Here is a 27,757-nt window from a genome sequence, read left to right on the forward strand (position 1 = left end):
GTTGCGATACAAAGACAATGAAAAGGTACAGATACAAACAACTGGCTTTGGATCCATTAACTATAACAAAACGGAAGACTGTTACCAGCCTGTAGGTAATTGAACAACTTGAAAATAAAGAGTTCTTTTATTGTACAAGCACAACAAAAAACAGACTTGTAGCCGACCAGTGACAAGTAGATAAATCAGTGGTTACTGGGTTAAGCCACACTTACGTGAACAGATACAGACCAAAGAGTTTATTCCCTGTGTATATTAAACAAAAAACTGAAAAAAAAAAAAAAAAACAGCCTTCATAATCATTTCATATGAGTGTTTCGTTAAACTGACAAAGTACAAAGAATTTAAGGTGAAAAGGAGGAAAAGCGTGAATATAAAAAGACAGAAAAAAAAAAAAGAAGCTGGGATGGGAAATGTGCAAAGCAAGCAAAAAAAAAAAAGATAAAAAAGATAAAAAAAAAAAAAGATACAACTTAACAAAAAAAGGCAGGAGACAAAAAAAATAAATAAAAGAAAATAATAAAAAAAATAGGCTTAGTGGCAGAGGCACAATCCAATAAGCAGACTGTAAACAGATAAAGTATAATGCCATTTTCCAGTAAAAATATATTTAAATTTAGAGCAGTACAAATGGACCTTGCAAAATTCCACATTGCCAATTTGTCTCATGCTGGCTTTTTAACCATCTACTGTATTTCGCTGACAAAAGATCTGCCTTTGTGTGCTGCTCTAAGGGCTTGCCCTCAATGATGGAAGAAACGTCTTGGGCACTTCTTGCGACTATAGTTCTCTAAGAACGCAAAAAAAGGTGACGATTCCCCATCCTACTGCACAACTGGCAATGATGTGTGTTTATGAAGTTGATTACTTGGCTGCTCTGCCAGAAAGCTAGCATTATACTTTAACCATACAATTCAGCACCAATTAGACCCAACACAGGAGGCTTAACAACATCAGACTTGGTGAAAACCTGTGCATTGTTTAAAAGTGAAGAAAGGAAAGCTGCTTCTAAAAACAGCACATATTTCAAATGGACGTTCAAAGACATTTGAAATTTGCAAGTGAAGTTTGGTAAACTAATCTCCTTGATGCTGGTTCAGTCTGACTGGTGTGGTTCATTACTAAGGTACACTTGAGTTACTGTATTCATGTTATCCTGGGCCTAGGATGGCAGAATGGCTGTATAAGACATAAAATAAAGACCAAACAAACAGTGACACAGATCGGGTAACGAGAGTCTGTGCAGGTCGCCGCTGTGTGCATAGATGTCCAAACTGATCAGTGTCCAGTGTCTTCAGTATCTCATGGTGCTGGATGCTCGGAAATAAGACAGGAACTTGAAACACAGGCTAACGACAAAGTACCAGATGTTTCTTGCCATCTGCGATCTTGCAATAAAGACGCGCCAGATTAGAACCACCAGGATGGTGTTGAATCCATAGCGAATGTTCCGTAACCTAAAGGTGCAAACATAATATTGAAATTTTGTCACATGTGATGCAAGTGTATTGTGTTGTAGAAATCACGTTCTCATGTCACAGCAATGGTGCGGTTATCAGTAATCGATCATTATTGGTTTTCACCAAGAAAGTTACATGGAGAATGTAACAGAATATGTAAAAAGGAAATTGCAAAAGATAGTAGGGCAAACCCCCAAAAATGTCTTCAAATATATTCATAGTAAAAAAGGTCAGGTCTGAGCATGTAGGCCCTTTACAAAATAACCTGGAGTGGGTGACGAGGGGCAAAGAGAAGGCAAATGTATGAAATACTTTCTTCAGCTCTGTGTATGCAAAGGAGCATGGAGGAGCTCATGTCCATAATGGGGGTGGTCTTGACACAAATGATCCACAATGGCTCAAAATTGATATGGCCCAGAAATATTTACACAGAATAAAAGGTGGATAAAGCACCTGGACCAGATGACATCCACCCACGGATCCTAAAAGAATTGAGCTTTGTCATTTCAAAGCCATTGTTTCTAATATTTAGGGACTCGTTAATGACAGGAATGATACCACTGGATTGGCATAGGGCCAATGTGGTGCCTATATTTAAAAAAGGGATACAAGTCTTTACCACATAACTATAGACCTGTTAGTTTAACTTCTATAGTTGGGAAGATACGGAAGAGTTTAATAAAAGACCACATAGATGAGTTCTTGCTGGAAAAACATATTTTAAGCAACAGACAGCATTGGTTTAAAGAAAGACAAGTTGTGCAACAAATCTGATTTATTTTTATAAGGAGACAAGTAAAATCTTAGAGGGGTGGCAGTGGATGTGGTATACTTGGATTTTTGAAAAGCATTTGACAGTTTCCCACACGGCTCATGTGTAAGGTAAAGTCTACAGGCTTGAAAAACAGTTGGTAAATAGTTAGAACACTGGCTAAAAGACAGAAATTCAGAGTAGTGATTAATGATTTACTTTGAATACTCAAATGGTGTCCCCCAAGGTTCAGTGTTGGGACCATTGCTTTTTTAATATATTTATAAATGATGTAGGGTCAGAGATTAAAAGTACAATTTCAGTGTTTGCAAATGACACCAAGCTATACAGTGGAATAACGTCCTTACAGGATGTCTCCAACATACAAGTCGACCTCAATGCTCTGTCTAATTGGGCAACTGTATGCCATATGAGGTTTGTGTTGATAAATGTAAAGTTATGCACTTGGGGGCTAAGAATATGCATGCATCATACATACTAGGGGGGAGTACAACTGGGGGAATTAATGGTGGAGAAGGATCTGGGGGTTCTGGTAGATCAGAAGCTTAATTATAGCATGCAATGCCAAGCATGGGATATCGGGGAACTGGAGAAAGTGCAGAGAAGGGCATCCAAACCGATAAGCGGCATTGAGGAGCTCAGCTATGAGGAAAGATTAGAGTAACCGAGTTTTTTCTCTCTTGAAAAGAGGAGATTTTAAGGGAGGATATGATCAACATGTATAGCAACAGAGCTACAGGACTAAAGCCTCGTACACACGCTCGGTTTTCTCTGCAAGAACCAGCAAGAAAACTGCTGGCAGAGCTTTCTTGCAGAGTAAATCGAGCGTGTGTACGAGGGCTTTTTAGGTTTCTCGTCTGGAATCTCGACGAGAAAAATCGAGATCCTGCTTTCCACTTTCTCGTCAAGATTCTTGTCGGCCTGTTTCCCGACGAGAAACCCTAGCGTGTGTATACTTACCTGTCGCCGTGGAAACCTGCGCATACTCGAAATGACTTCAACGCATGCACGGTAGCTTCTACGGCATAGGTAGGGTGAAGCAAGATGGCGGCGACGGCATCGAATGTGACGAGCGCATGCTCGTCGTACTCGATGACGTCACCGCGTTCATGCCTTATAAAAGACTTGGGGTTCTTTTGAAAGGACTGTGTGTACACTCGGGCGGCAAGAGATTCTTGCCAAGAATCTCATCAGGAAAAACAACGTTTTTTTCCTGACGAGATTCTGGCCCGTGTGTATGAGGCCTCACTTTTGGAATTACAGGACTAAGCCCCACCATTCCCCCTCCCTTTACAATGAGAGAGCGGTTCTTGACCGTTGGGGTGATCTCATTAGACAGGGGGTTTATGTGATTATGGCATTAATCAAATTAAGTTGCTATTTTCTTCAATGTGGTGGTGTCCCAAGATTCTAGTGCAAATTATGCAATATACTCCCTACAGTATGTCAACAGATGACCCCCATAGTCTCCTATACTGCCACCATGCGATACCTATGATGACAACACTACTAGTGCACGTCTCCCACTTTGGGAAACTTTCTGCTAAATTAAACATAAATACAAAAATGTAATGCAAGCTTATGGCCCCAGTCACACTGATGGACTGATCGGGTCCACCTGTCAATTTTTCAAAACAGATCCGGTTGGACCATTCATTACTCTCTATGAAGGGGCGGATGACAACAGACACGTGTCCGTTGACACTTCCCCCGACATCCGATCTGCTTAAAACAAATGGTTAGAAATCTGCCCCCCCCCCCCCATCTGTCCGGCAGATCGGATGGAAACGGACAGGTGGTCCATTTCCATCCGACAATTTATAGAGGAGGAGACATGTACTATCTCTTCTGCAATTAAACAAAATGGATCTGCCTGTTCAGTGTTCATTAAAATGTACACTGAGCTGTACATGCGCAGCTCATTTTACATTCCCAGCACAGTACATGTGTAACGGGATTACTGGACTCCTGCGTATGTGTGGGAGTGATGTCATCCCACTCTAGCCATTTGAGACAGCAAAGATCGGCATCTGGAAGAGGCTGGGAAGAAAATGCCAGTGCAGAATCTCACAGGAATTGAACTGCTGGATGATAATGGAAGTATTGCAGCGCTCTGCTTTACAGCAATACTGATGGATTTAAAAGAACTTTGCCACTTACTTGTTTAAGTGCTTCCTGGCTGCTGGGAGTCCTGACATTTCCTCATTCAGAACATATTTTTTGGTTCCCATGCAATAATTTTCCATGTATTCTGCCCAGTGCAATTGCCGGACATCGAAGTTAAATACCTGCAAATTAAACAGACCTTTTAGACATCACTGTATAGATTAGAGCAGCAGTGGTCAATAGGAGGCCTAGGACACCGTGCTTGCCATGTAAAGAAAACAAGTGCATGATTTTTTTTTTAAATAAACTGCAGTCACATGTAACACTCTCGCCCCCACCCCACCCCTACAATGTTGTTGCCCGAATGTGCTCCCTGTGTTCTTTTATCCAGAGGGGGCCCCACATTTAATGATTGGTAAGCTGCCTTAAATGTTTTGGTTTTATTACCGCTTTAGCTCATAATAAGAATGTACAGTGCAAGGAAAGATGAAGTACTGCACTGAAACAGAGGGGTGCTTACTTTTTTGTCGTCAGAGCTGAGCTGGTTCATTAGCATGTTGGTGTTCTCATTGTTCCACACCCAGGAGTTACTTGTAAAGTATTCCAGCAACATCATGGCCTTGTGCAAACGTGTGATGGTCTTCATCATCCTTAACGGAAACAGGGACCAGAATGATTACCAGAAGTGAAATGCAACATGGCAGCAGGGCGGGGGGGCTGCCCGAGATGCTGCAGACCTTTATGCTGGCCACACAATACAATCTGACTGTTCAATCTCCTTAAGATTTACAAGCAGCTATGTAATTGTAAAAGGCCTAACTAAACAATTTAGGCCCTTGCACCATATAGCTGGCTAATCTAATGGAGACTGTGCCGTCAGATTGTGGCCAACTGTTACTACACTGCAAAATGTACACTCAGCCCCCCAAGTTTATTTCTGTATCAAACAGCAAATTTATACACATAACCAAAATGCACTTCCCATTACATGTCAAAAAAAAAAACACCATTCTGCAGTGTGATAACAAATGAAGCTTTTCTTTTTGCTGGCAATAAAAATAAATAAAAAAGCAGTTTAACTTGCATAAGTGAAAGATCAAGAAGGGACGGGCAGAACAAGAAAATTAATCAGCTTTATAGCTAGATAAAGAAGAGGTTTGCATTATGTCTAACAGCAGATTTAATTTTCCATACAAAGTTTTCCAGAAGACGGAGGAAACAAAGTTTAGTGTATACCTGGATAATTATTGTGGAGAAAAAGAACACCATTAACTTCAACGTGAATGCTTGATAAATTCTCATTTGCTTTAAATAACATTTGTAAAAAGTTCTGGCTTGCTGTACTCCACTAAATCTAGTAAACCTCAAAACTAGGACTTCAAGGATAAGCACACTCTCAGAATTCACCTGCTCTGTGTAATACATTTCCAAAGAATAAGCTGAACTCCAAAACAGATAAATGCACAACTGAAACACATGTATGTGAACATTTACACTGCAAATGATTTTATGTATACATTTCACCATCTTGAGGAATTTCTGCGCCATGTTTGGGATGTCCTTTAGTGTTTTGCAAAGTTGAAAACGCCGTGACCGGTATGATGCTGTTAAATTGCACTTTAATATGCACGCTGCCATTTATTTTTGTACTGTAAGTCATTACCCACAATATGTTTGTTTCTCTTTGTAAATGTATTAGATATATTCCGGCTCCACACAGACTTCGGCCCCTGAAGAAGGGAATACCCGAAACGTGTAGGACCCTGTACTCACTTTGTGGATCAGTTTCAACTTTTTTACCCATGTCATTTGTTTTTAAATGTATTATGCTGTGTAACCCTTTTTTCTATTTGATAAATAAAATAATTTTGCATATATTATTTTTACTTTAATCACTGTTGCCTTTAAAGCCCCACACCGGGTGACTCCTTGCTTTTCCTTGTTCATCAGGGGCGTTGGCAACCAAAAAAAAGATCATATACCTAAGATGTTCCATTTATACTAATGTATAAATGAAGGCAAAACATTTGTTTTAAATATGATTTGAGATGGATTAGAACACCTGTCAGGTTTTTATTGCCGTCTGGGTCCCAGTTGGAGAGATTACTCACTCCATTTGTACTGGTGACTATTATTCCCAATGGTGGACGTAAAAGAAAACACAACATTTTGGGTAGTCTACAGAATAGAATTGGGGAATAGGGCAAATCTCTAGCTCTGGTGACTTTGGGGACTACCTGGAACAGCCCTTCATCTCAGTTCTTGTTGCTAGAGAAGAAGATGTGAAGGGAAATCTCCCCAATGGCACCCCGATCAAAAAAATAAAAAAGGTGTTATAAGCGTCCTTACACTGTGCAAAAATCTTAAATTTTTGAACAGCCTCCTGAACAAAGCAACATTAACCACTTAAGACCCAGACCATTATGCAGGTAAAGGACCTGGCCCCTTTTTTGCGATTTGGCACTGCGTCGCTTTAAATGACAATTGTGCGGTCGTGCGACGTGGCTCCCAAACAAAATTGGTGTCCTTTTTTCCCCACAAATAGAGCTTTCATTTGGTGGTATTTGATCACCTCTGCAGTTCTTATTTTTTGCGCTATAAACAAAAATAGAGCGACAATTTTGAAAAAAATGTAATATTCTTTACTTTTTGCTATAATAAATATCCCCCAAAAATATATTAAAAAAAACAGATTTTTTCCTCAGTTTAGGCCGATACGTATTCTTCTAAATATTTTTTGTAAAAAAAAAAAAAATTATATATTTGCAGGAGCATCATACAGGCCAGTCAACAGAAAGCCCCCATTACCTAAAAATGTAAAATAAAAAAATAAATGGCTGAAAAAGGCTTCAATAACAGAGGACAAAGCTGTTTGGGTTCATACATGGCACATGCTACCAAAAATAAAATAAAAAATACATGAAGGATGGGAACTGCAGATGAGGTCACATAAACCAGTGGTTCTCAGTCCTCCCGTACTCCCAAAATGCCATGTTTATCTTGCACAGGTGCCCTTAAAATCAGGGTCAATGGCTTGGTATTTTGGACATTTTATCTAAGGAATATTCCCAATTCCCAAAACATGGCCTGTTGGGGGAACTTGAGGACTGAGGTTGAGAACCATTGCCATAAACAACGTTTAGATATCATCATTAATAAATTCATTACTCATGTTACTTGATGCAAACTTTTCTGGGTATCAAAAATAATGAGTGCACCCATGAGCATCTCTGACCTGCTAGAATGTCAAAATCCCTGGAGGTAACAATGTGATCATTAAAACAAGGCTGCTGATAGTGGCATTTGGGTGAGAAACAGAGGGGGGAAATAGGGACACTTGAGCCAGTAAAAGTTGCCAAAGAGCTAATTTCCCTTATTTTGTAGAGGTTTCTTTTACGTTGCGTGTATTGGACAGGAAGCGAAGGTCAAGTTTTGACTTTCAGATATACAGTATTGTAACCCCCTTCCCGCTGACTGTACGCATATATGCGGCCTCACGGAAGTGAGTCTTTTTCTGTGGGGCCGCATATATATGTATCTCTCCTTGTGCTAGAAGCACAGCATGCTCCCAGCACAGGGACCAGGCTCTCACGAGAGCCCCAGTTCTAGTACGAATGACGGACTCCCAGTTCTGGGTCCCCTGATCGCTGTGATAGCCTATGACTGCCAATCCCAGTGATCAGTTACTGTGAGCCCACCCCTGTGTTTACTACTACTTCTGAGTCCTGGTTCTAGGACTCAAAAGTATCAAATCCAGGTAACTAGCATTATAAGAAGGTAGACATCAATGGCAGCCCCATACTATTACAGGAGACATGTACTGTGGACGTAAGGAGGCTGGCATTGCTGATGACTTTAGAAAATCGACTTTGCTTTCTGTCGCACTGATTCAATAGCTTTATTTCTTTCAAAGTAATTGATCTAGAACAAGTATGTAAGGCCAGGACCCAATGTGCCTTCATTTAGCCACATGCTTGCTCTGGGTCCAATTCAGAATCTATTGGGCTAGCGCGACAGTAAGGAACATCTTCAGAAGCAGGTTAGCAACCGCCACATTTCTCACAGTACAGGTTTCCTTTATGACATCTGTCTGCCATCCTACAACAGCACCTACCAAGCTGCTGGATCAAGCTAGGGAAAGAAAAAGATGCTGATTAGTGTGTGGCCTGCAGCGTTGTATTACCTCACAGTGACCCAAATACTGAAAGAGCCTCACTGCAGTGAAAAGGAGAAAGAACAGTTTACAGGCAGGAAAAACAAAAAATAGCTAGATCAGCTCTATACTGCAAATACCAGGCAATGAATCAGCTTCCATTACCAGCTGACTATTTAGAGAACCTATTAAAAGCTTTCCTAAGGGGGCTCAAGAAGCAAATATAAAAAGGCAGGTTTGATAAATTCTAGAATTAAAATTTTAGAAAAAAAAGACAAGGGAATGTACTTCGTTTTGCAAGCAGAGCAAGGAAAAAGAAAAAAGGAGTTGAGATTGGGAGAGCTATACCAGGACATCATTAGAATACTCCACTAGAAATCTACAATTCTCAGTCTTATGCTGGCCATACACTATACGAAAAATCGGGCGAAAATCGGTCTTTCAGACAGTTCGTTCGTTTTTCGAACATTTAATGGGCACAAAATCGATAATCGTCAGGACGTTTTTGAGCCGAAAAAACAAAGGACAAGTTTGGAAATTTTCTGCCGAACGAACGATAAATCGGAAGGTTTAATGCAGTGGTTCTCAACCTGGGGGTCGGGACCCCCTCGGGGGTTAAATGATGATTTGCCTGGGGTCACCAAATCCTGGGCTGTTCCTGAAGCCCGCACCACTTTCCCAGCCTTTTTGTGTCTGCCCAGCTGGGTTGTTCCTGGAGCCCACGGCTGCCCACTCAGCCTCTTTGCAGCCGCCCATTCAGTTCATGGCATGGCTGGGGGGCAGACACTAGAGGTCCACTGACTGGTGAGGATTGTAAGGTGGGAGGGGCTGGAGGAGACCCCATCTCCTGATTTCTGCATAGGTGTCACTGCTACGAGAAACCACAAAGTCGGTGACAGTGGGTAACACTACCTGTGATTCTAGTTGCCATTAAAAGTCCCCACTACAGTTCTCGGATCAGCAGATGACCTTGATCAAGAGCACCTAAGGGTGATCAGAACAACCCCCAAGCATTGCCACTCATACCACCCCCCCACCAAGGAGTAAGAGAAGGAATAAAAATAGAGAATACATGGAAGGGAGAGGAAAGGAAAAAATAAAAAGAGAAAGAAAGAATAAGAGAAAAAAAAAAGATGGCTTGAGATAGATGGGGGAAAAGACAAAAAAATTGGATAGCGAGAGATAAAAGGGAAAGAAAGGAGAACAGAGAAAGAATAGTACATCCTAAAATGTACCATAAGGGGTTTTAATACTGTACGAGTGGAGGGGCTCAGGGACCGCTAAATTTCCATGGGTTAGGGGCGCAAATTACCTGTCTTGCCTTGGGTGCTGACAACCCATGCTACGAAAATTTTACTGTTAGGGGTCCCCACAACTTGGGAAATTTTATCAAGGGGTCACGACACTAAAAGTTTGAGAACCACTGGTTTAATGCGTTTCCCGTCCGAACTTTCTGCACTAGGTATATGTAAAAAAAAAAAAAACACACAATTTTTTATTTTATTTATGTCCACTGAACAATTTATCGGTCATTACACAATGGCACTATCGTTTGCACTCACGACCGAACGTTCGTTTTTCGAAAGTTCGTTCGGACGATTTTTCGTAGAGTGTATGGCCAGCATAAGTCGTCAAGAACACACACAAAAGCATTCTAAGGCAGGAACTGGCAGTCTACTTGTCTAGAGCCATTGAGGAGCTACTAGTCCCTGCCATGCCCTGCTGCATGTTTGGACTGAAATCCTCAATAACTAAGAGAGTGTGTGAAGTCAAATACATTACACCAGTGGTCCCCAACCTTTTTGGCACCGAGGACCGGTGTTGTGGCATAGAATCGGGCCAAGGCCCGGGGGGGGGGGGGGGGGCCCAGGGGGGTTGGGTTATTATGTAGCTTTTCGTGGGCAATTTGTCGGGGAAATGGACTTCTTGCACAAATCCCCCTCCTCACATTAATCCTCCCTCCTAGCACCAATCCCCCCTCCTTGCGTAAATCCCCCCAATCCCCCCTCCTAGCACAAATCCCCCCCCCCCCTAACCCCTCTCCTAACACAAATCTCCCCTCCCTGCATAAATCCCCCCCTCCTTGCATAAATCCCCCCAACCCCCTCTCTTAGCACAAATCCCCCCTCCTTGCACAAACCCTCTTTTTGCACAAATTCCCCCCTCCTTGCACAAATCCTTCCAACCCCCTCCTCGCACAAATCCCCCTCCTTGCATAAATCCGCCCAATCGGCCATTCTTGCACAAATACCTCCTTCTCAATTAAATCCCCCCAATCCCCCTTCCTAGCACAAATCACCCTTCCTCGCATAAATCCCCCCAATGTGCCCTTGTAGCGAAAACCCTCCCTTCTCGCACAAATCCCCCCAATTCCCCCTCCTCGCACAAATTCTTCCAATCCCCCAATGACCTGTTTGTTGCTGGAATCAGGATGTGGATAGGATAGCTGCAGGGAAGATGCTGTGGGTGCTGGCAATCGCACTATTACAGCAGTCAACATGGCAGCAGCAGCGTACTGCCCAGAGAACTGCAGGTCACTTCTAAATACAAAAGCCAGGCTTCTGTATTTAGAAGTGACAGCAGTAAGAGGCTAGCGCCGGATGAAAAAAAAAGCCCTGTCTCCAGGACTTTGGAATGGTGTCACCCGGTGCGACCTGCAACCCCCTCCCCCACCACTGCTGGTTCCGCTTACCTTGCACAAGAAGCTGAGAGGCGGGATCAGAGCAGTTGAGAGCCAGCATGGAGGTTGCTGGCACATGGTATCAGGGCCAATGAGAGTCGGCATAGGTGCCGCTAATAGGCAGGATCGGGAGCCCGCGCCTCGCAGCAGTTACAGCTCCGCTGTTTGGGCGGAAGTGCAGTGTTCCGGCGGGCGGTGAGAGATGTCATCTCTCTGCTTGCCCGCTGCCGCACCTCACACAGTGCAGCCTTCGCGGCCCGGCTGCAAATAGGCCACGGCCCGGCAGTGGGCCGCGGACCGGGGGTTGGGGAACACTGCATTACACTATACCTGCAATAGAGCTATGGGAAAAAAATAAATAAAAGGTTAATTCCTATCCACTTCAATCAAGCTTTTTCAGCCATTCTATATTTGCAGAACAATGAGGATACTGATGAAAGCTTCAGGCATTAAACTCATTATATACAAGCCCTTGACTCCAAAAGACAACTTTTACTATCTGTTCAAAAATATGGAAATGGCTGAACCATAACAAAAAAAAAAAAAACTGCAAACTTTAATAGTCGCAGCATCTTAATGCAGAGAAATATGACAGGCTTGATGGCAATTACAGAACAGACATGGGAATTAGAAAGTTAATCTGTTGAGACACGAACAATGGGCTGCAAGGGTTGAATAGTAAACACTCAAACACAAACGAAACAGAAAAAGCCCAGAAAAATTAAAAAGTTGTAAAAGTGACAGACCTGGCTTTAGAGCCAACATTAGATATGTTTTAAGAGTAATAAAAACATATGAAATCTGGCTGAGGCTATGACGCATTTTTACTTCGCCCTAGAGCTTTGTCTGTCTGGGGATCCATCAAACTGCGGTCTGCTGTCTTTCTACAGTGCTGCAAAAGGCTACAATTTAAAGGGTGAGTAAATGAGCAAAATAGATTAGGATAAAACAAAAAAAATGTGGAGAGGAAGAGTGATAGACCCCTCTCTAGAGCCAATAATAGTCTAATCGGAATCACAGGGGATCTGTGGATCCACCAAACCTGCTGCCTTGAGAACGGTCACAGGAGACAACAGTTTGAGGGATGAGAAACGGGGGAGGGGGTGCAACAAAACTATGGTGCGATTTAGTAAGGGAATGAGTTTTAGTAAATGTCAGTCCCTCTAAAATTGATATTCCAGCAATGTGTAAATGCTGGTGGGCCGATTCACACATTGGCTTCTTATCACTCTTGTGGAAGACCTCTATTGAAAAATTATAATACTTCTGCTGTAATGTACAAATTGAATATTAAATAAAAAATACAACATTAAAGGGGTGGTTCACCCTAAAAACTACTTTTTTTTATTACACTGGCCCCCCACATTACAATACGATTAAGGATATTTTTTTTTTATGCTGTACATACCTTTGTACAGCATATTCACCCGTGGCTTCGGGGTTGCGAGTCCCGCGGGAGTGGGCGTTCCTAACATGTCTGTGATTGACATTTTGACCAAAAACGAGCTCCCCCCGTCGCGTAAGCCGCGTCACGATTGGCGAAAGAAGCCGAACGGCGATGCGCATGCGCAGTATAGCGCCGACTCGCCGTTTGGCTTCTTTCGCCAACCGTGACGCGGCTTACGCGACGGGGGGAGCTCGTTTTTGGTCAAAATGTCAATCACAGACATGTTAGGAACGCCCACTCCCGCGGGACTCGCAACCCCGAAGCAACGGGTGAATATGCTGTACAAAGGTATGTACAGCATAAAAAAAAATAATAATAGCCTTAATCGTATTATAATGTGGGGGGGCCAGTGTAATAAAAAAAAGTAGTTTTTAGGGTGAACCACCCCTTTAAGTAGAAGTGAAAATGTGATTCAATCCATGAGCATGTACACAAAAATTATCTCAGAAGGTGACCAAGCCTAGTGCTTCTGGAGACCAGGAGGGTCCAGCCCAATCCTGCACATGCTCACTTGTTCAATCGCCCAGCACTATAGCCATTCTGGTGTGGTCACTGCTCAAAGCACTCAGACCAGCAGACATTCCCGCTCTGACAATTCTACATAAAAGGGCTCTCTAAGAACAGCTTGGCCCCTTGTTAGTGTTACTAAACCCACAACAGTAAAATCAGACTGCATATGCAGTGTAAAGTGGATGTAAACCCAAATTTTTTATTAAATTTTTTGATGTCACAATGTAGAGTATAAGATTTCCATCTGTGCCCAGTCTTGTCATACAGAGTTAATCCAGCTCTGAGCAATCCTCTTATTGTTCAGTGAAGGAAAACGGACTCACAAACAAAAACCTTCGTCCGTTCCGCCCCCTTGCTGTGAGTGACAGGTTATTTACTTGTCTCATGCACTAGCCTGGAGACAGGCATTATGTTTTTTTAATTCCCACCCCCACTCCTTTTCTGAAGTCATGTGGTTACTTTTCTGGATTTTGACTGGATGTTAGAGATCATAGCAGAATTTAGTATAAGGGATACATAGAAAAAAGGCATGTTGACAAGGGGAGTGTAGAGGAGGGTGGGGAGTCTTCTGACATCACGACTCCACCCACCAGATCCACCCACAGAATCTGCAGTTTTTCAGTTCTTATAACAGACAGAGGGGAAACATTTGACAGGTAAGGATACATGCAGGAGGCCTGTATAGCCTTATAGTTCAGCACTATGGCAGTAGTTTAGAAAGGATGAGAGTGGCTTTACATCCACTTTAAAGCATGCTTGTTCTACTCACCGTGGAACCTAAGGGGTTAAACCTTGGCATTGTGTAAAAAGGCTGTTTAATACTGTCTTAGCTGATCTCCCCCCCCCCCCTTCTTTTACTGTCCCCAATCCAACTTCTGATAGTACAGAGCCTTGGAGGCAACTCTGCGCATGCTCAGTTTGGTGTGTATTGCTAGAGAGTTGTTTTGGAGGGGGGGGGGGGGGGGAGGTTCATGTGATCAGCACAGGGCCAATCAGCATTGTCCAGAAGGTCAGGGGTCCTGCAGCCTCATAGGACAGTCAGAGGAAAGCTTTATTCAGACACTGATAGATGTCACAAGACTGCTATGTGAAAAGGTATTTAAATGCATTATATTTACTAAAATAATTGCATTTCCATATTCTGTGTACTGTGGGAGTCTGAGACCAGATATAGTGAATGAGGGGTCCTGGGTTTAGTAACACTTTAACATAGTAAATATTTGCCCTCAGAAATGTACTGTAATGCCATAGGTTTCTAATTGTAAGATTCACCAGAATGGCCAAGCACTTCCTATTTGGCCCATGCATGATTCTTTTAAAATAATAGGTTTGGTGTCAGATTCAAAGTGTAAGCTCATTGGCTCTGGGGACTTATCCAGCATTATTCTACAGTAGATCAAAAAGACTTGTGAGCATGGCATAGGCTGTAATCCACCTCCATGGAAACCAGAAATGACCATCTAGTGGTAAATTCTCTTTGGGGTCCAGGTGCCTCTATGAGGGCTTCAAGCCGTGTATGGGTAAGATTCAAATAGCTCTTCCACCTCATTGGATTTTTTAAGCAGGTTCAAAGAGAACTCACACCCTTAGGTAAATCAACGATGAACCAATGAACATGGCATTAAAACATGCAAAAAAAAAAATAAAAGGAGTCAAAATTTGAGGCAACATAAAAAAAAAAAAAAAAAAGTCAACCATGTAAAAATGGGATAAAAAAAAAAGGGTTACCCATAACATTAACTTTAAAATTGTATATGGGGTGTAAAAAGGCTATGAGGACAGTAAAATAGTAAAAAATAAATAAAATCATGGTTTGCCATTGAGCCTGCGTCTTCTCAGCATGCCTCCACCAGGTTAAGCGCACCTCCTAATGTTTTTCCAGCGTGACCTCCTTACCAGGGTTTCTGACCTGTCAACCTGAGAATAGCATCATACAACACTGCAGGTACTATATGACTGACAGCCGTCCAGTAATGATGCAAAAGGGAGTTGTTTCGAAGATTAACATTGGGGCGCCTGAGAGCCTGTTCTAAAGGATTCATCTTGAAGGATACATTTACATAATATTCTGTAGGAAAAATAAGGATCAGATGCAGTGAGGAAAAAAAAATGTACACACACACTGGGACGCAACACAGAAACCATAAACAAGGAGGCAATTTTTTTGAATTGTCTGTAAAGAGAATGACCTCATTAACAATGGAAACCTCGTTCAGTTCTAGCTCATGTCTGAGAAAGTCTCATTGGAAGTTTTGGTGTTTCCCAGATCCAATGGCTCTTAAGTAATCTTGATTGCTCAATATAGTGGCTTGCTGGCAGTAGTGTTGAAGAAGTTTTCACTATTCTCTAAAGAATTATCCAATTTAGTCTTGAACTTTTTAATTGTCAAAAAAATAAATAAATTGCAAATCCCAAAAAACTATTAAAGTGTCATTAAAACCACATTATTAAAAACCATCAATAAATGCTGTTCTGACTCGATCACTATGGGAATCATTTTCTGTATTCTTGGGGGAAAAAAACTGGTTGATCCTGCTGCTCTCTGCCCCCCCCCCTCCTGTTTATGTCCCCACTGCAGTTGTGGGATTTTGCAAAGCAGTGTTGGCAGCTAGTGCACATGCTTAGTTTTCAGTGCATTTCTACCCGGAGCATTTCCTTTATCACATTTGAGCAGCCCATGTGACTACAGAGTCACACATGTGGGTGTATACACAGTGGTAAATGACAGCCCACTACCGCTCTCCTCCTCCATGCCCACTAACCAGCTAAATACAAATGGGGGCAGGATATTACATCTTGAATGATGGAGGCTTCACCTCCCTCTTATTCTAAGACATAGGCTAGAGGGGAATGACACAGCTTGTGACTTGCAGAAATGCGCCCACACCACGTTATTGCAAAAAAAAAAAATCGAGAGGATAGATTATATATATATATATATATTATATATTACATATTACAGACCAAAAGTTTGGACACACCTTCTCATTCAAAGAGTTTTCTTTATTTTCATGACTTTGAAAATTGTAGATTCACACTGAAGGCATCAAAACTATGAACATCTCAGTTTTAGCTGCGAATTTGGAGACTTGGGGGGGGGGGGGGGGGGTTATTGAGGAGAAAGAGAAATCCTGATGAGAAATGAACACATCTGCGAATCAGATGCAATGCCCATAGAAGATAGTGGGCCTGAATTCGCACCGCAATGCCTAGAAAACGCACATGTTTTTTGGGCAATGCGCAGTGCAAATACATCGCACATATGTGAACCGGCCTCTTTAAAAAAAAATATGGTATTAAAAAAAAGAAGGACAGCAAGACATCTATCTTGGTGAATAGAGTCTGATGTCTGACAGGAAAAAAATACATTTTTTTTTTTTATATGCAATCTCTTATAATGAGAGCACCCGAAAAACCATGAATCTCCAGTTACAAATCATTTGAGCGAGTTTAAACAGGCGCTCTGGAGAAGCAGGGTTTTATTCATGGCAAGCAAAGGGTGCTTTTATTTTTGTCACAAATTACGGACACTGTTAATCCTGCCACTTGTCTTTTCAGTAAATGTGAATTTATAATATTGAGTCCATTTTTAAAAGATTATATAACTACCAGCATATAGGTAAATGATCTGCCCAGGAGGAAAAACATGCAAATCCTTCCAATGAGAACATCAGTCAATGAACCAGAATAAAAGTCGATTTCCAGTTTTTAATATGATGATACATTCCCTTTAACTGACAAATAGTCTGCAGACTGAGAAAACTTTTACTGGACCAGCATAAAAACCTTGATATTAACACCTACAAAAATGGAATGATGACCAGGTTTATACGCATAACATTTTTGTCCTTTAAAATTTTAGGCTATTTACAACTAGAAATGGTTTAAAAGGATTCAAGGATAAATGAGGCGGAGAGGGTGTTTAGGTATGGAAAAGTATACATAAACACTAACAATTTGATAAACATATGGTCATGGTATTGTGAATAAATGTTAGAAATATGCGTATATAATTGATGAAAATGTCTGTACAAAGTATTAGGTGCTTGTCACACACACACACACACACACACACACACACACACACACACACACACACACACAGTGGCTGCTCCCTGGTTAGCTGAACCTTAAAGCGGAGGTTCACCCTTTAAAACATTTTTTGACACTACACAAAGTCGTGCCATCCTACCGACACAAGGCCGGTGTTTTTTTTTTTCAGCACATACCTGTTAATCCAGATTTTCACCTCACGGCGATCCCGCGGGAGTGGGCGTTCCCAAGCACTGCCTGTGATTGACAGGCTTCCGAACGGCGCATACTGCGCGTCACAGGTTGCCGGAAAAACCCGAACGTCGGTGCGGCTCTATACGGCGCCTGCGCACCAACGTTCGGGTTCTGTCGGCAACCTGTGACACGCAGTATGCGCCGTTCGGAAGCATGTCAATCACAGGCAGTGCTTGGGAACGCCCACTCCCGCGGGATGGCCGTGAGGTGAAAATCGGGATTAACAGGTATGTGCTGACAAAAAAAAACAAAAAAACAAAAAAAAAAACACTGGCGTTGTGTCGGTAGGATGGCGCGACTTTGTGTAGTGTCAAAAAATGTTTTAAAGGGTGAACCTCCGCTTTAAGGACTCATGCACACTGGACATTCTAAAAATACCAGTAGCGTTAGCTGTAGAATGCTGTGCTAGAAACAGGAGTTTTGCCATGTTTTTGCATTAGCGGTTTCACATGTTTGCGTTTTTTTTTTTTTTTTTTTTAGCAAAACTATACTACCACAGTAGCTGGAGGCTCAAAAATGCAGGATCGGTGCGTTTTTCCACGTTTTTCATCGTTATAACAGCTGAAAAACTCCTCTTTAAATGCAGTGGTTCTGGGGAATTTTTCCAGACCGAAAATGCCCCTGCCAAAAAACGCTGATATGCCGGGGAGTTTCCTGGCTGTATTTGCTTGCACAGTAGCTCGTCATGGGTTGCTATGGGGCTGTCTCTAAAGCCAGAAAAGGCCCCTTGAAGTCTATGGGGAGCTAAGGTTTTGGCACATCCAATCTGTGCAAGGCCATGACTGTCCGATTGAGGTACATATGCAGCTGGGAAGGGTGCGATTTGTTTAGGTCAGGGAGAGGGTAAAAAAAAATATATGAATATTTTAAGGTACACGTATCCTTTAGGCTGGGTTCACATATGCTGTGGCCGCAGCTCACAGCATGGGGTCCGGTGCGTCCCTCTTCACAGATTCAGGAGCGAATCAGGTCCCAATTTCTCCCTGAATTTTCACTTGAATCAAAGCCAAAGACGCACAGGGCCCTTTTCCAATGCGGACCGCGGCTGCCCCACAGCTTTGTGGACCGGCTCCATTGAGAGCCGGGCACACTCTCCTGTCATACGATTGGATGCGGGGAAAGCCAAATCTAATTTGCATAAGCGTGAAACCAGCCTTAGATATTCAGAGCTTTTAAGTTTAGATGCCAATTTTGCTTCTGTGCAATCTATCCTAACACATTAAACTTGTTTTTTCTAAGACAGACGTTGAGGAGTGTTTCTTTATTGACTTTTTTTGCAATGTGAACAGTTGTATGCAACAACTGCTAGATTCAAGTTTCAGCAGACAGACATTGGTACGATGATGATACAGTTAATATAGTTGTTATATATATTGCTCAGTGTTCTCAACAAGCAATTCATCCTCACTGTAGTCATCTGTTGCTGAAGAGAAGGGCAGGGCCAGGCTAAATGAGCTTTGCCCTTTTCCAGTATGGCCACCACAGCTAGAAATTCTGATGTCATCAGCGGCCCAGTAGTTGCTGAAATCGGCTCCATGCTATACCAGTAAACCTGAGCAGTCACTGACAGCCCAGCATTGCAAAAAGTTTTTAAAACTACAAATGTAACTGCAGTATGTTTAAAACTGCACTAAGGCTGGTTTCACACTGAGGCGTGCAGCTGTGGTGACGGTATAGCCGCGCTATTTGTAGCGCGGCTATACCGTCGTATTTACCGCGATATTCGTGCGCTAGCGGTGAGGTTTTAACCCCCACTAGCGGCCGAAAAAGGGTAGGCGCGGAAGGAGCCACACCGCTCCTATACCGCGGTAAAGATGCGGCTAGCAGGACTTTTGGTGCGCTCATACTAGCGCACCGCTTCAATGTGAAAGCCTTCGGGCTTTCACATTGAAAACTACAGGGCATGATTTTTCATGCGGTATAGCAGCGCTATTTTTAGCGCTGTACCGCATGAAAAACGCCCCAGTGTGCAAGGGGCCTAAGAAGTAAAATGGCTAATGTGGAATACCAAGCAAACATTGTTAAAATATAAATGTGATCCTCTCCAAATATTTGTCTTTGAGTCCTTTGTAAAAAGTTCTGATTAAACCAGCGTTCTCTGAAAAAAATACACCTTGGAGAGCAAACATCAGCAAGTACATTTTATGTTGGTGCAGTAAACAAGGGACTCAACCTGCAGGCCAGCCATTTCTGCCTACTGTGTAATGGTTAGTAATGGGTTAGGTTGACACATGCTTAAAGACAACAGCGGATGACCCATCACCATGAGTGCTTGGTTACAAATATGGGCTGTTTTGACATGTAAGAGGAACAGAAAAATTACAGAGCTAGTCACCATTACCTTGGGCTTCTTCCAGTAATCCTGAGGTAGATATCATACAGGAATGCTGGGGCCTTATGGCTTACAGCAATCCAATAGTGATATAATAGGTGATTGGAGGTTAGATTTACATTGGGCCGTCTGAAGGCCTGTTCGAGAGGATTCCTCTTGAAAGTAGAAATTACATGGTATTCTAAGAAAGAAAAGTTCAATGGCTTAACCATGTAATGAACGGCAAAAAGAAGTGCACAGATTTTCTAACCATAACACCATAAAACATCAGCACCACAATTGGGACATTCTGGGCCTGCCAACTAAAAAACATGGGACAACAGTCTGCAATGGTCATGTCTACATGCCCAACGCTATGGGTGGACAGCCTAGCTTGGTCTGACTTCCCTTTGATCCTATCTGTAGCTTCTCTTTTTCTGTTCCTCTTATCTACTTTCCAGAACATTTTCTTCTCTAGATAACCACCAGCAATAATTACTTAAGCTGGCCATACACTAGTAGATTTATAAATGTTCATACGAACATTCTCATAAGTACACTTGACGAATGTTGTTGAACAGTACTTGGCTGTTAACATTAGATTTTGGTCTTGGTGTCATTTCCAGAATGAAAATCACATTCACTGTTAGAGTGAAATAAATTTCATCCAGCTCTTTTGAACTTTCTCTTCACCGCCGTCAAATACGAACACTGATTTGACCCCACCAACGATTCAAAAATCAAAACGACTGTTCCTGATACTTTTGAATACCATATTCTACTAGTGTATGGCTAGCTTTATTCTCCAAAAGGGTGCCAGTTCATTGGACCAATATTTAAAATTTTTATTCTGGTGACCCTCAATATAATGCAGCCCAAGAGATACAATTTTGTTGCTTGTGCCACGTGAGAAAATTAATTTTCAGAATGAAGATGCAATACCATTTACTGCCCCAAGCAAAGATTTATCCCATACAAAGTTAAGATTTTTGCTTTAGACAAATAAATCTTTTATTGTGCACAGATATGAGGCCCATTTGTCATTTTATAAAATTAGATGGCTTGTTAAAGTAACCGTATCAGTGAAAGGTTTCAGAGCAAAGTCAGGGGTGATTGTTGGTCTTTTTTGGTTCCTTTTCTTTTTCTTTAATTTTATATTCTTCAAGCTGGCAGGTTAGCAGTACAACATGTCTCAAAAAGGACACTGGAAAGTCCAAGCACTGCAACTTATCATAATTGCAAAAAAATATTCTACTATGCAATTTAATGCTAAACTCAATGGTCCTGTCATAAAATACATGGAAAAATCACGAAAGTGAAACCAAACTTATTCATAGTCAAACCTTCTCATATCAGCAATATACAAACCAGGCAGAACTCCCCATGAGTGACATTTGCTGGTATGGATGAATGCGACTTCATCAGTACACTGGGCAGGGCTTAACATGATCCTTTAATATTTGTGAAAACCAAAAAGTGGCGACTACCTTCACTCTAGCCAATATAATATTTCTTTCCCACTACCGATGGGAATGTTTGATTGGCAGGTTTTCTTTAAACATGATCAGGACTTAAAAAGCCATAAAAAGTCCATTAATTGCATATAAATATTATGTTATTTAAACAGGCAGCAGGGTGAGCTTGAAGCCCTTTTAACGTTTACAGAACTCAATAACTGAAGTCAAAATTTACACATAAGTGAATGAGTCAAAGAGACTCCTCACTTACCAGAAAGCTCTGCCCAAGGTTTCAGTAAAGACAAAAAAGCTTAAAAAATAAATAAAATAAAATAAAAAAAAGGTGGCTAATACAGTGCTGCCTCAGTATAATGCCGTGTACACACCATCACTTTATGTGATGGAAAAAAACGACATTTTCTGTGAAGTAAAAAACAACGTTTTTGAAACTTCAATTTTCAAAAACGACGTTGCCTACACACCATCGTTTTTTCACAATGCTCTAGCAAAGCGAGGTTACGTTCACCACTTTTTTCCATTGAAGCTCGCTTCATAACTAGCTTCTGGGCATGCGCGGGTTTAAAAACGTTGTTTTAAACGTCGTTTTTTGCTACACACGATCAATTTTTGTGAAACAAAAAACAACGTTTTGAAAAACGACACAAAAAATTAAAGCATGCTTCAATTTTTTTTTTGTCGTTTTTCACAAGACACAAAACAACGTTTTCCCCCACACACGGTCATTTAAATTGACGTTTTTAAAAATGTTGTTTTTTTTCATCACATAAAGTGATGGTGTGTACGCGGCATAACAGATAACGATCTGGGATTTGTGATGCATTAAGTGTTTTTGTAAAGTGAATTTTTTTATTTATTTTTAATAAAACCTATACCCATTAAAGTTGTCCTTTGCATCTTTTTCTCAAAACAGACCTCAATGCTATTAGGCTTGTAATAAACATCACCCAGGATAAACCCCTAATGATCAATGCGCAGTATTCCTACAGGTAGGGATGAGCTCCGGCGTGTTCGTACACTCCACGTGCAGAGCCCACCAGGAAGTCGGTAGTGCGCTAATCACAGGCAGTGAGACATTTCCCGATCTCTGCAGCCGCGCTTCGCGACAATGTCTCACTGCCTGTGATTAGCGCAGCAGCGTGCAGACTTCCTGGCGGGCTCTGCACGTGGAATGTGCGAACACGCCGGAGCTCATCCCTGCCTACAGGTGTAGGGATCAATACAGAAAATCGACTGTATAGAGAACTGATGCAAGGTGCCTTAGGCCTACAAATAACTTGAAAGGACCATGGAATACCTATGTTCAATTTCTGGCGAAGACCTTCCAGCAGTAATGTTATTTTTTTGGCAGCCAGGAAGAGCAAATCACATCTGACAATGCACTTAGACTGTGGTTACTTTAGAGGGGGGCTGAAGACTTAGCCATGCACAAGTAAAAGATCTATTCTTTTCATAGCTTGATTTAAATTATTTAAATGTCATTCCTGAGCATTAACTGAAGAGAATAGAAAAACATGCTGAACTAAAGTAAGCTTAAAAAATGAAATGTGTAAATAAAACACTAGCACATTCAGCAGTGCATTCCATAACTGAGGGCTGCAAAGTTTCTGCAAATTAAGATCTAAAAAATCAGCAGCAAATCTGCCCCAGGAAACTAGCCTTCCATTATCATTAAAGATTTTAAAGCATATAAATTTCAAGACAAAATGAAGAGGTCATACCAACTTCACCCCAGTGGAAAGGATTTGTGCCTCCGGTCGTACAATTGTACACTATAATATTTTTAGGCCTAAAAGAAAAATAGAGCGAGAAGACAATGGGCATTAGACAAAAGTTACACAAGGTGGTTTCAAGACAAAGGTTAGTTCTGAATCTTTGTACCTATTAACTCCGGAATACCAGGCAGCAGCTACCGTTGTGTTCACAACTACGTCTACTGGGATCAGATCTGCCACAGCATTGTTGGAAGCTCTCATGGTGCGTAGGATTCCCTTTCCTGCCTGTAAATCGTATAGAAGACAACATATGTTAAAACTACAATTTAGTTGCACATTCATTGATCACAAATGAAATTAAACATCAAGATTTACTTTAGTTGGTTGGGAACAGGTAATGTTAAACCCTTCATGAGAAAAACATGGAAGCGGTCATTGTTGACCCATTCTTCTGAAATTGCTCACAGCCTGGCCATCAAAGAGCTTGTATTGGAGACTATGCTGGACTGGCTGGATAGGTGACTGGTCCTCAGTGTGTAGGCAAAAATAAGGAAATGTCTTTGGGTAGACAGTGCCCAGCAATGGACAGTGGCAAAGGAAACCCTTCATGAGAAAAAACATGGAAGCGGTCATTGTTGACCCATTCTTCTGAAATTGCTCACTGCCTGGTCCTCAAAGAGCTGGTATTGGCGACCACGCTGAACTGGCTGGATACTTCACCATTGATCCATACGTATGAGTTCCATATATTGGTGTACACTATACCTGTATACACATACTCAAATATTGGCAGTGCAGAAATACAGTATCCAGTTGATCGGTGAGCGATCCTCATTCCATCTCCCATGATGCTCATTCTTTGTACATGGTTTCTTATACTCAAACCTCTTCAATTTCATTATCCAATTGCCCTAAAAGTCCCATGTGTACTCTTCCTGGGGGCACTTTATCTTTGAGCGTGACGTTAATGAGGGCGATCGTGCCGTCACTGATGGCTTTCGCGCGCATGCGCAGGAGTGCCGTCATCGCGGCTCCGGCCAATCACAGTGCCGGGAGCCGTGATACCCGGAAGTAACTCTGGTATCAATGGTGGGAGGTGAGAAACGAGCGTTACTTCGGGGGCTTCGATCTCAGGTAAGTAATTCATAATGAGCTAATATGCAAAAAAAAAACACGCTGTAAAACACATCAAAAACTTATTGGAACACACCAAAAATGCACTGGAACACACATGTCCTTATTTATGATTAAGAGGAAAGGAGGGAAAGGGGGGGGCGGGGTTGCACTGGACTGCATCAAAAACCACACCGAAAAAAAATCACATACAGAAAAGCATTTGGAACACATCCGAACTGCGTTTTTATGGTGTGATCTGGCCCTAAATGCATTTGATTTTATTATTACATAACTGTATTATTTGGTACTTTTAACATCAGGTTGGCGTTTGGCTTTAAGAAAGCAGGCTCATTATTGCAAAAATCTTTAAAATGTATATTTTTTTAATTAAACTACTTACCGCAATGAACAAACCACTTGGGCCATTGAAATTATCAATCCATCCCTGTTGAAAAAAAAAGGAACAAACATCTTCAATTATTATAAGTCTGCATCAGAGAATGGATATTGTAACCTGATATCACTATGATCAAAACTTGAGTCAAATACTACACATTATTATTATTATTATTATTATAATACAGGATTTATAGAGCGCCAATTTTACAATGTTAGGGCAGACAGTACAAAATACAGTTCAATGCAGGAGAAACCAGAGGGCCTTGCTCGTTAGAGCTTACAATCTAAGGGGTTGGCTCGTTGTAGTGTTGTACGCCACCGCATTCTTGACGTACGAAAGTTCAGAGAACTTGTGTGACCGTGTGTATGCAAGCCAAGCTTGAGCGGAATTCCGTCGGAAAAAACATCCAAGGTTTTTCCAATGGAAAATCCGATTGGGTGTACGCGGCATTAGTGATGCGTGAGCTAATAATTTACAGAGCAAAGAAAAGTGCAGCTGTTACTAAACTCCTTTTGTATGTCTTCCTGAAGATTAAGGCCCCTTTCACACTTGTGCGACTTGTCCTGCGACTTGGGACTACAAAATCGCATGACAAGTCGTACTCAATTTCCAATGAGTACTATTTATATCTGTGTGACTTCAAAATAGTCCCTGTACTACTTTGGTCTAACTTTGATGCGAGTTGCACAGGCATTTCCTGAAATCGCAGAAAAATCGATGGACTTTGAAGTCGTGGTAGTGTGAAAGGGGCCTAAAATGACCACAGGTGACCCTTGTCTGGTTGATTTGGGCAGAAGCACCATTCCCTTTGCTTAAGTTGTCACACAATATGCAAAAATGTAATGCCAAGTTCGAATCGTATCTCACGCTTTCCTTTTGTGTATTGTGTGGTCTGCCACCACAAGAAATATCGCTGACAAGATTTTTCTAATTCACAGTGTTATTGCTGTATTAAGAACTTTGGGTGTTTTCCAAATTGACGAAGAGGGAAATCTGCTAAAGAAAGCTCCGGGAAATGGCTCTAAAAAGGACAACAGTAAGTATCTGTTAATTATACTTACCTCCATGGCAGAGACAAAACTTTCCTGAACGTGTGCCCTAGATCACAGCTCTACTACTAGGGCAAGACTTCTGGTCTTTGGGCAATCTACTTCCTGTCCCTGCTATTTTCTCAATAGAATTAGTCGCTGCCAGTTGCAGCCACATAGATTTTTGCTGCCATCCTACTCTGCCAATTCAATAAGAAAAAAAAATGCAGAGAAGGGAAACATTGAGCTAATGGTATTGCTAAGCTCCAGGCATAGTTTTAAAAGCAGGATATTGAAAAGCACAGCATGGAGGTAAATGTAATTAACACATTACACGTCCCTCACATAGACCTTTCCAGAGAGATTTCCTGGAGCTTTTCATTGAACATGAAGAGTTTGAACTGTACATATAAATGAAAACAATGACAATCATTGATTTGAAATAAAAAGTTATGCTCTTTGGCCTTGATCTCGGGACTGTTTATGCTACAATACCTTAGCCAAAAGGAAAGCTGGAGGGTGGAGCAGGTCTCCTACATCTTCACCTTTGCCTTACAGCGGCAGCCCAAAGCCAGATCATCAACTGGTTTTTCCACATGCAATCTAAACGTTGGGTTACTATCGAGCAGCATACTACTCCTTTACCACCAACATCCCCTTCTCTGGGTCTGACCAACACATCACTTGCCCACATAAAACTTCCCTCCCTCTATTATAACAACATCCCTCCCTCTATTATAACAACATCCCTCCCTCTATTATAATAACAACAAACAGCAGGATTTCTATTTAAAGCGGTGTTTCACCCTAAAAACAACTTTCTAGCATCTCATTCAGCATAGTAGCGCGAGCTACAGTATGCCTTTATATATTTTTTTGGCGCCGTACTCACTGTTATATCGCGTAGTAAAATTCCAGACTCCCCGCGGGGAATGGGCGTTCCTATTCAGAGGGCTCGTGATTGACGGCCGGCTATGGCACGTCACGCTTCACGAAAATAGCCGGAGTAGGTCTCGGCTCTTCCCGGCGCTATACGGCGCCTGCGCACAGACATCGGAGCTGACTGCGCAGGTGCCGTGAAGAGCAAACACCTATTTCGGCTATTTCCGTAAAGCGTGACGCGCCATAGCCGGCCGTCAATCACGAGCCCTCTGAATAGGAACGCCCATTCCCCGGAAACTTTCGTAGGCGATTACACAGTGAGTACGGCGCCAAAAAAATATATAAAAGGCATTTTAGGGAGAACCCCCGCTTTAAGCAGTATACCACATAGAAGCCTTATAGGTCCTCGATAATAGTTGGGTATGCAAATGAATCAGAGTTGCTGTCAAATTAGACAACACTGCTAAATTGTCCAGAGAAGGGCAATAAAGTTAATAAGGGGACTGGAGGACCTCAGTCAGTGCCGGCCCAAGACATTGTGCTGCCTGGTACCAAGAATGAAATGCTGCCCCCCCCCCCCCCCCCAAAAAAAATTGCGTTCACCAAAATGCCCCCACATCCATTATTTTATATCATGATAACTAAAGTGTACCTATCATGGCTCTATACATGTATATAGGAGTATAAAAAGGACCTGTTATGGCTCTAGTCATGCAATTAACCCCACAGTGGAGCGGTCGGGCGGCAATTAGCCCCACAGTGGAGTGGAGCTGGTGGAATGGGATGGCGTGTGGGCAGGAAATTTGTTGTCCCCCCTAAAAGTGCTGCCTGGTACAATGGTACCATCGGGTCCCATGGTAGGGCCAGCCCTGACCTCAGTTATGAGTAACAACTACAATCATTAACACCACTTAAGGACCGAGCCTCGGAGATTTGGTGTTTACAAGTTAAAAACATATTTTTTTTTTTGCTAGAAAATATATAATGTTTGGGGTTCTAACACCCCAGATAACAAAAATGACGGTCGTTGCAATACTTTGTCACACTGTATTTGCCCATCAGTTTTACAAGCGCACGTTTTTGTTTAAAATGTCTTATTTTTTTTATTAAAAAAAGGTGCATCAGTGAAATTAGCCCAATTTTTTATTATGTTCTGAAAGATAATATTATGCCGAGTAAATTGATACCCAACATCTCACGCTTCAAAACTGCACCCGCTCATGAAATGGCGACAAACTTTTACCCTTAAAAATCTCCATAGGGGACATGAATTCTACAGGTTGCATGTTTTGAGTTACAGAGGAGCTCACACTAGGGCTAGAATTCTTGCTCCAACGATACCTCACATGTGTGGTTTGAACACCGTTTTCATATGTTGACGCTGCTCACGTATGCGTTCGCTTCTGCACACAAGC

General features: G+C 41.9%; 1 protein-coding gene across 1 annotated transcript in view; it reads right to left on the reverse strand.

The window, feature by feature from the left end:
• Positions 1 to 458: 458 nt before the first annotated feature.
• The window catches only part of FAR1 (fatty acyl-CoA reductase 1), a 126,010-nt gene continuing 98,711 nt past the window's right edge, over positions 459 to 27,757 (reverse strand). The window contains exons 6-12 of the mRNA XM_040328280.1: positions 24,433 to 24,477; positions 23,083 to 23,201; positions 22,923 to 22,990; positions 19,757 to 19,928; positions 4,859 to 4,988; positions 4,393 to 4,520; positions 459 to 1,457 (exon numbers count right to left, since the gene is read on the reverse strand). Of these exons, the coding sequence (XP_040184214.1) occupies positions 1,295 to 1,457; positions 4,393 to 4,520; positions 4,859 to 4,988; positions 19,757 to 19,928; positions 22,923 to 22,990; positions 23,083 to 23,201; positions 24,433 to 24,477 (825 nt within the window). The 3' untranslated portion in view covers positions 459 to 1,294. The remainder of the gene's footprint in view (positions 1,458 to 4,392; positions 4,521 to 4,858; positions 4,989 to 19,756; positions 19,929 to 22,922; positions 22,991 to 23,082; positions 23,202 to 24,432; positions 24,478 to 27,757) is intronic.

The sequence above is a fragment of the Rana temporaria genome, chromosome 11, assembly GCF_905171775.1.
Source record: "Rana temporaria chromosome 11, aRanTem1.1, whole genome shotgun sequence".
NCBI lineage: Eukaryota > Metazoa > Chordata > Amphibia > Anura > Ranidae > Rana > Rana temporaria.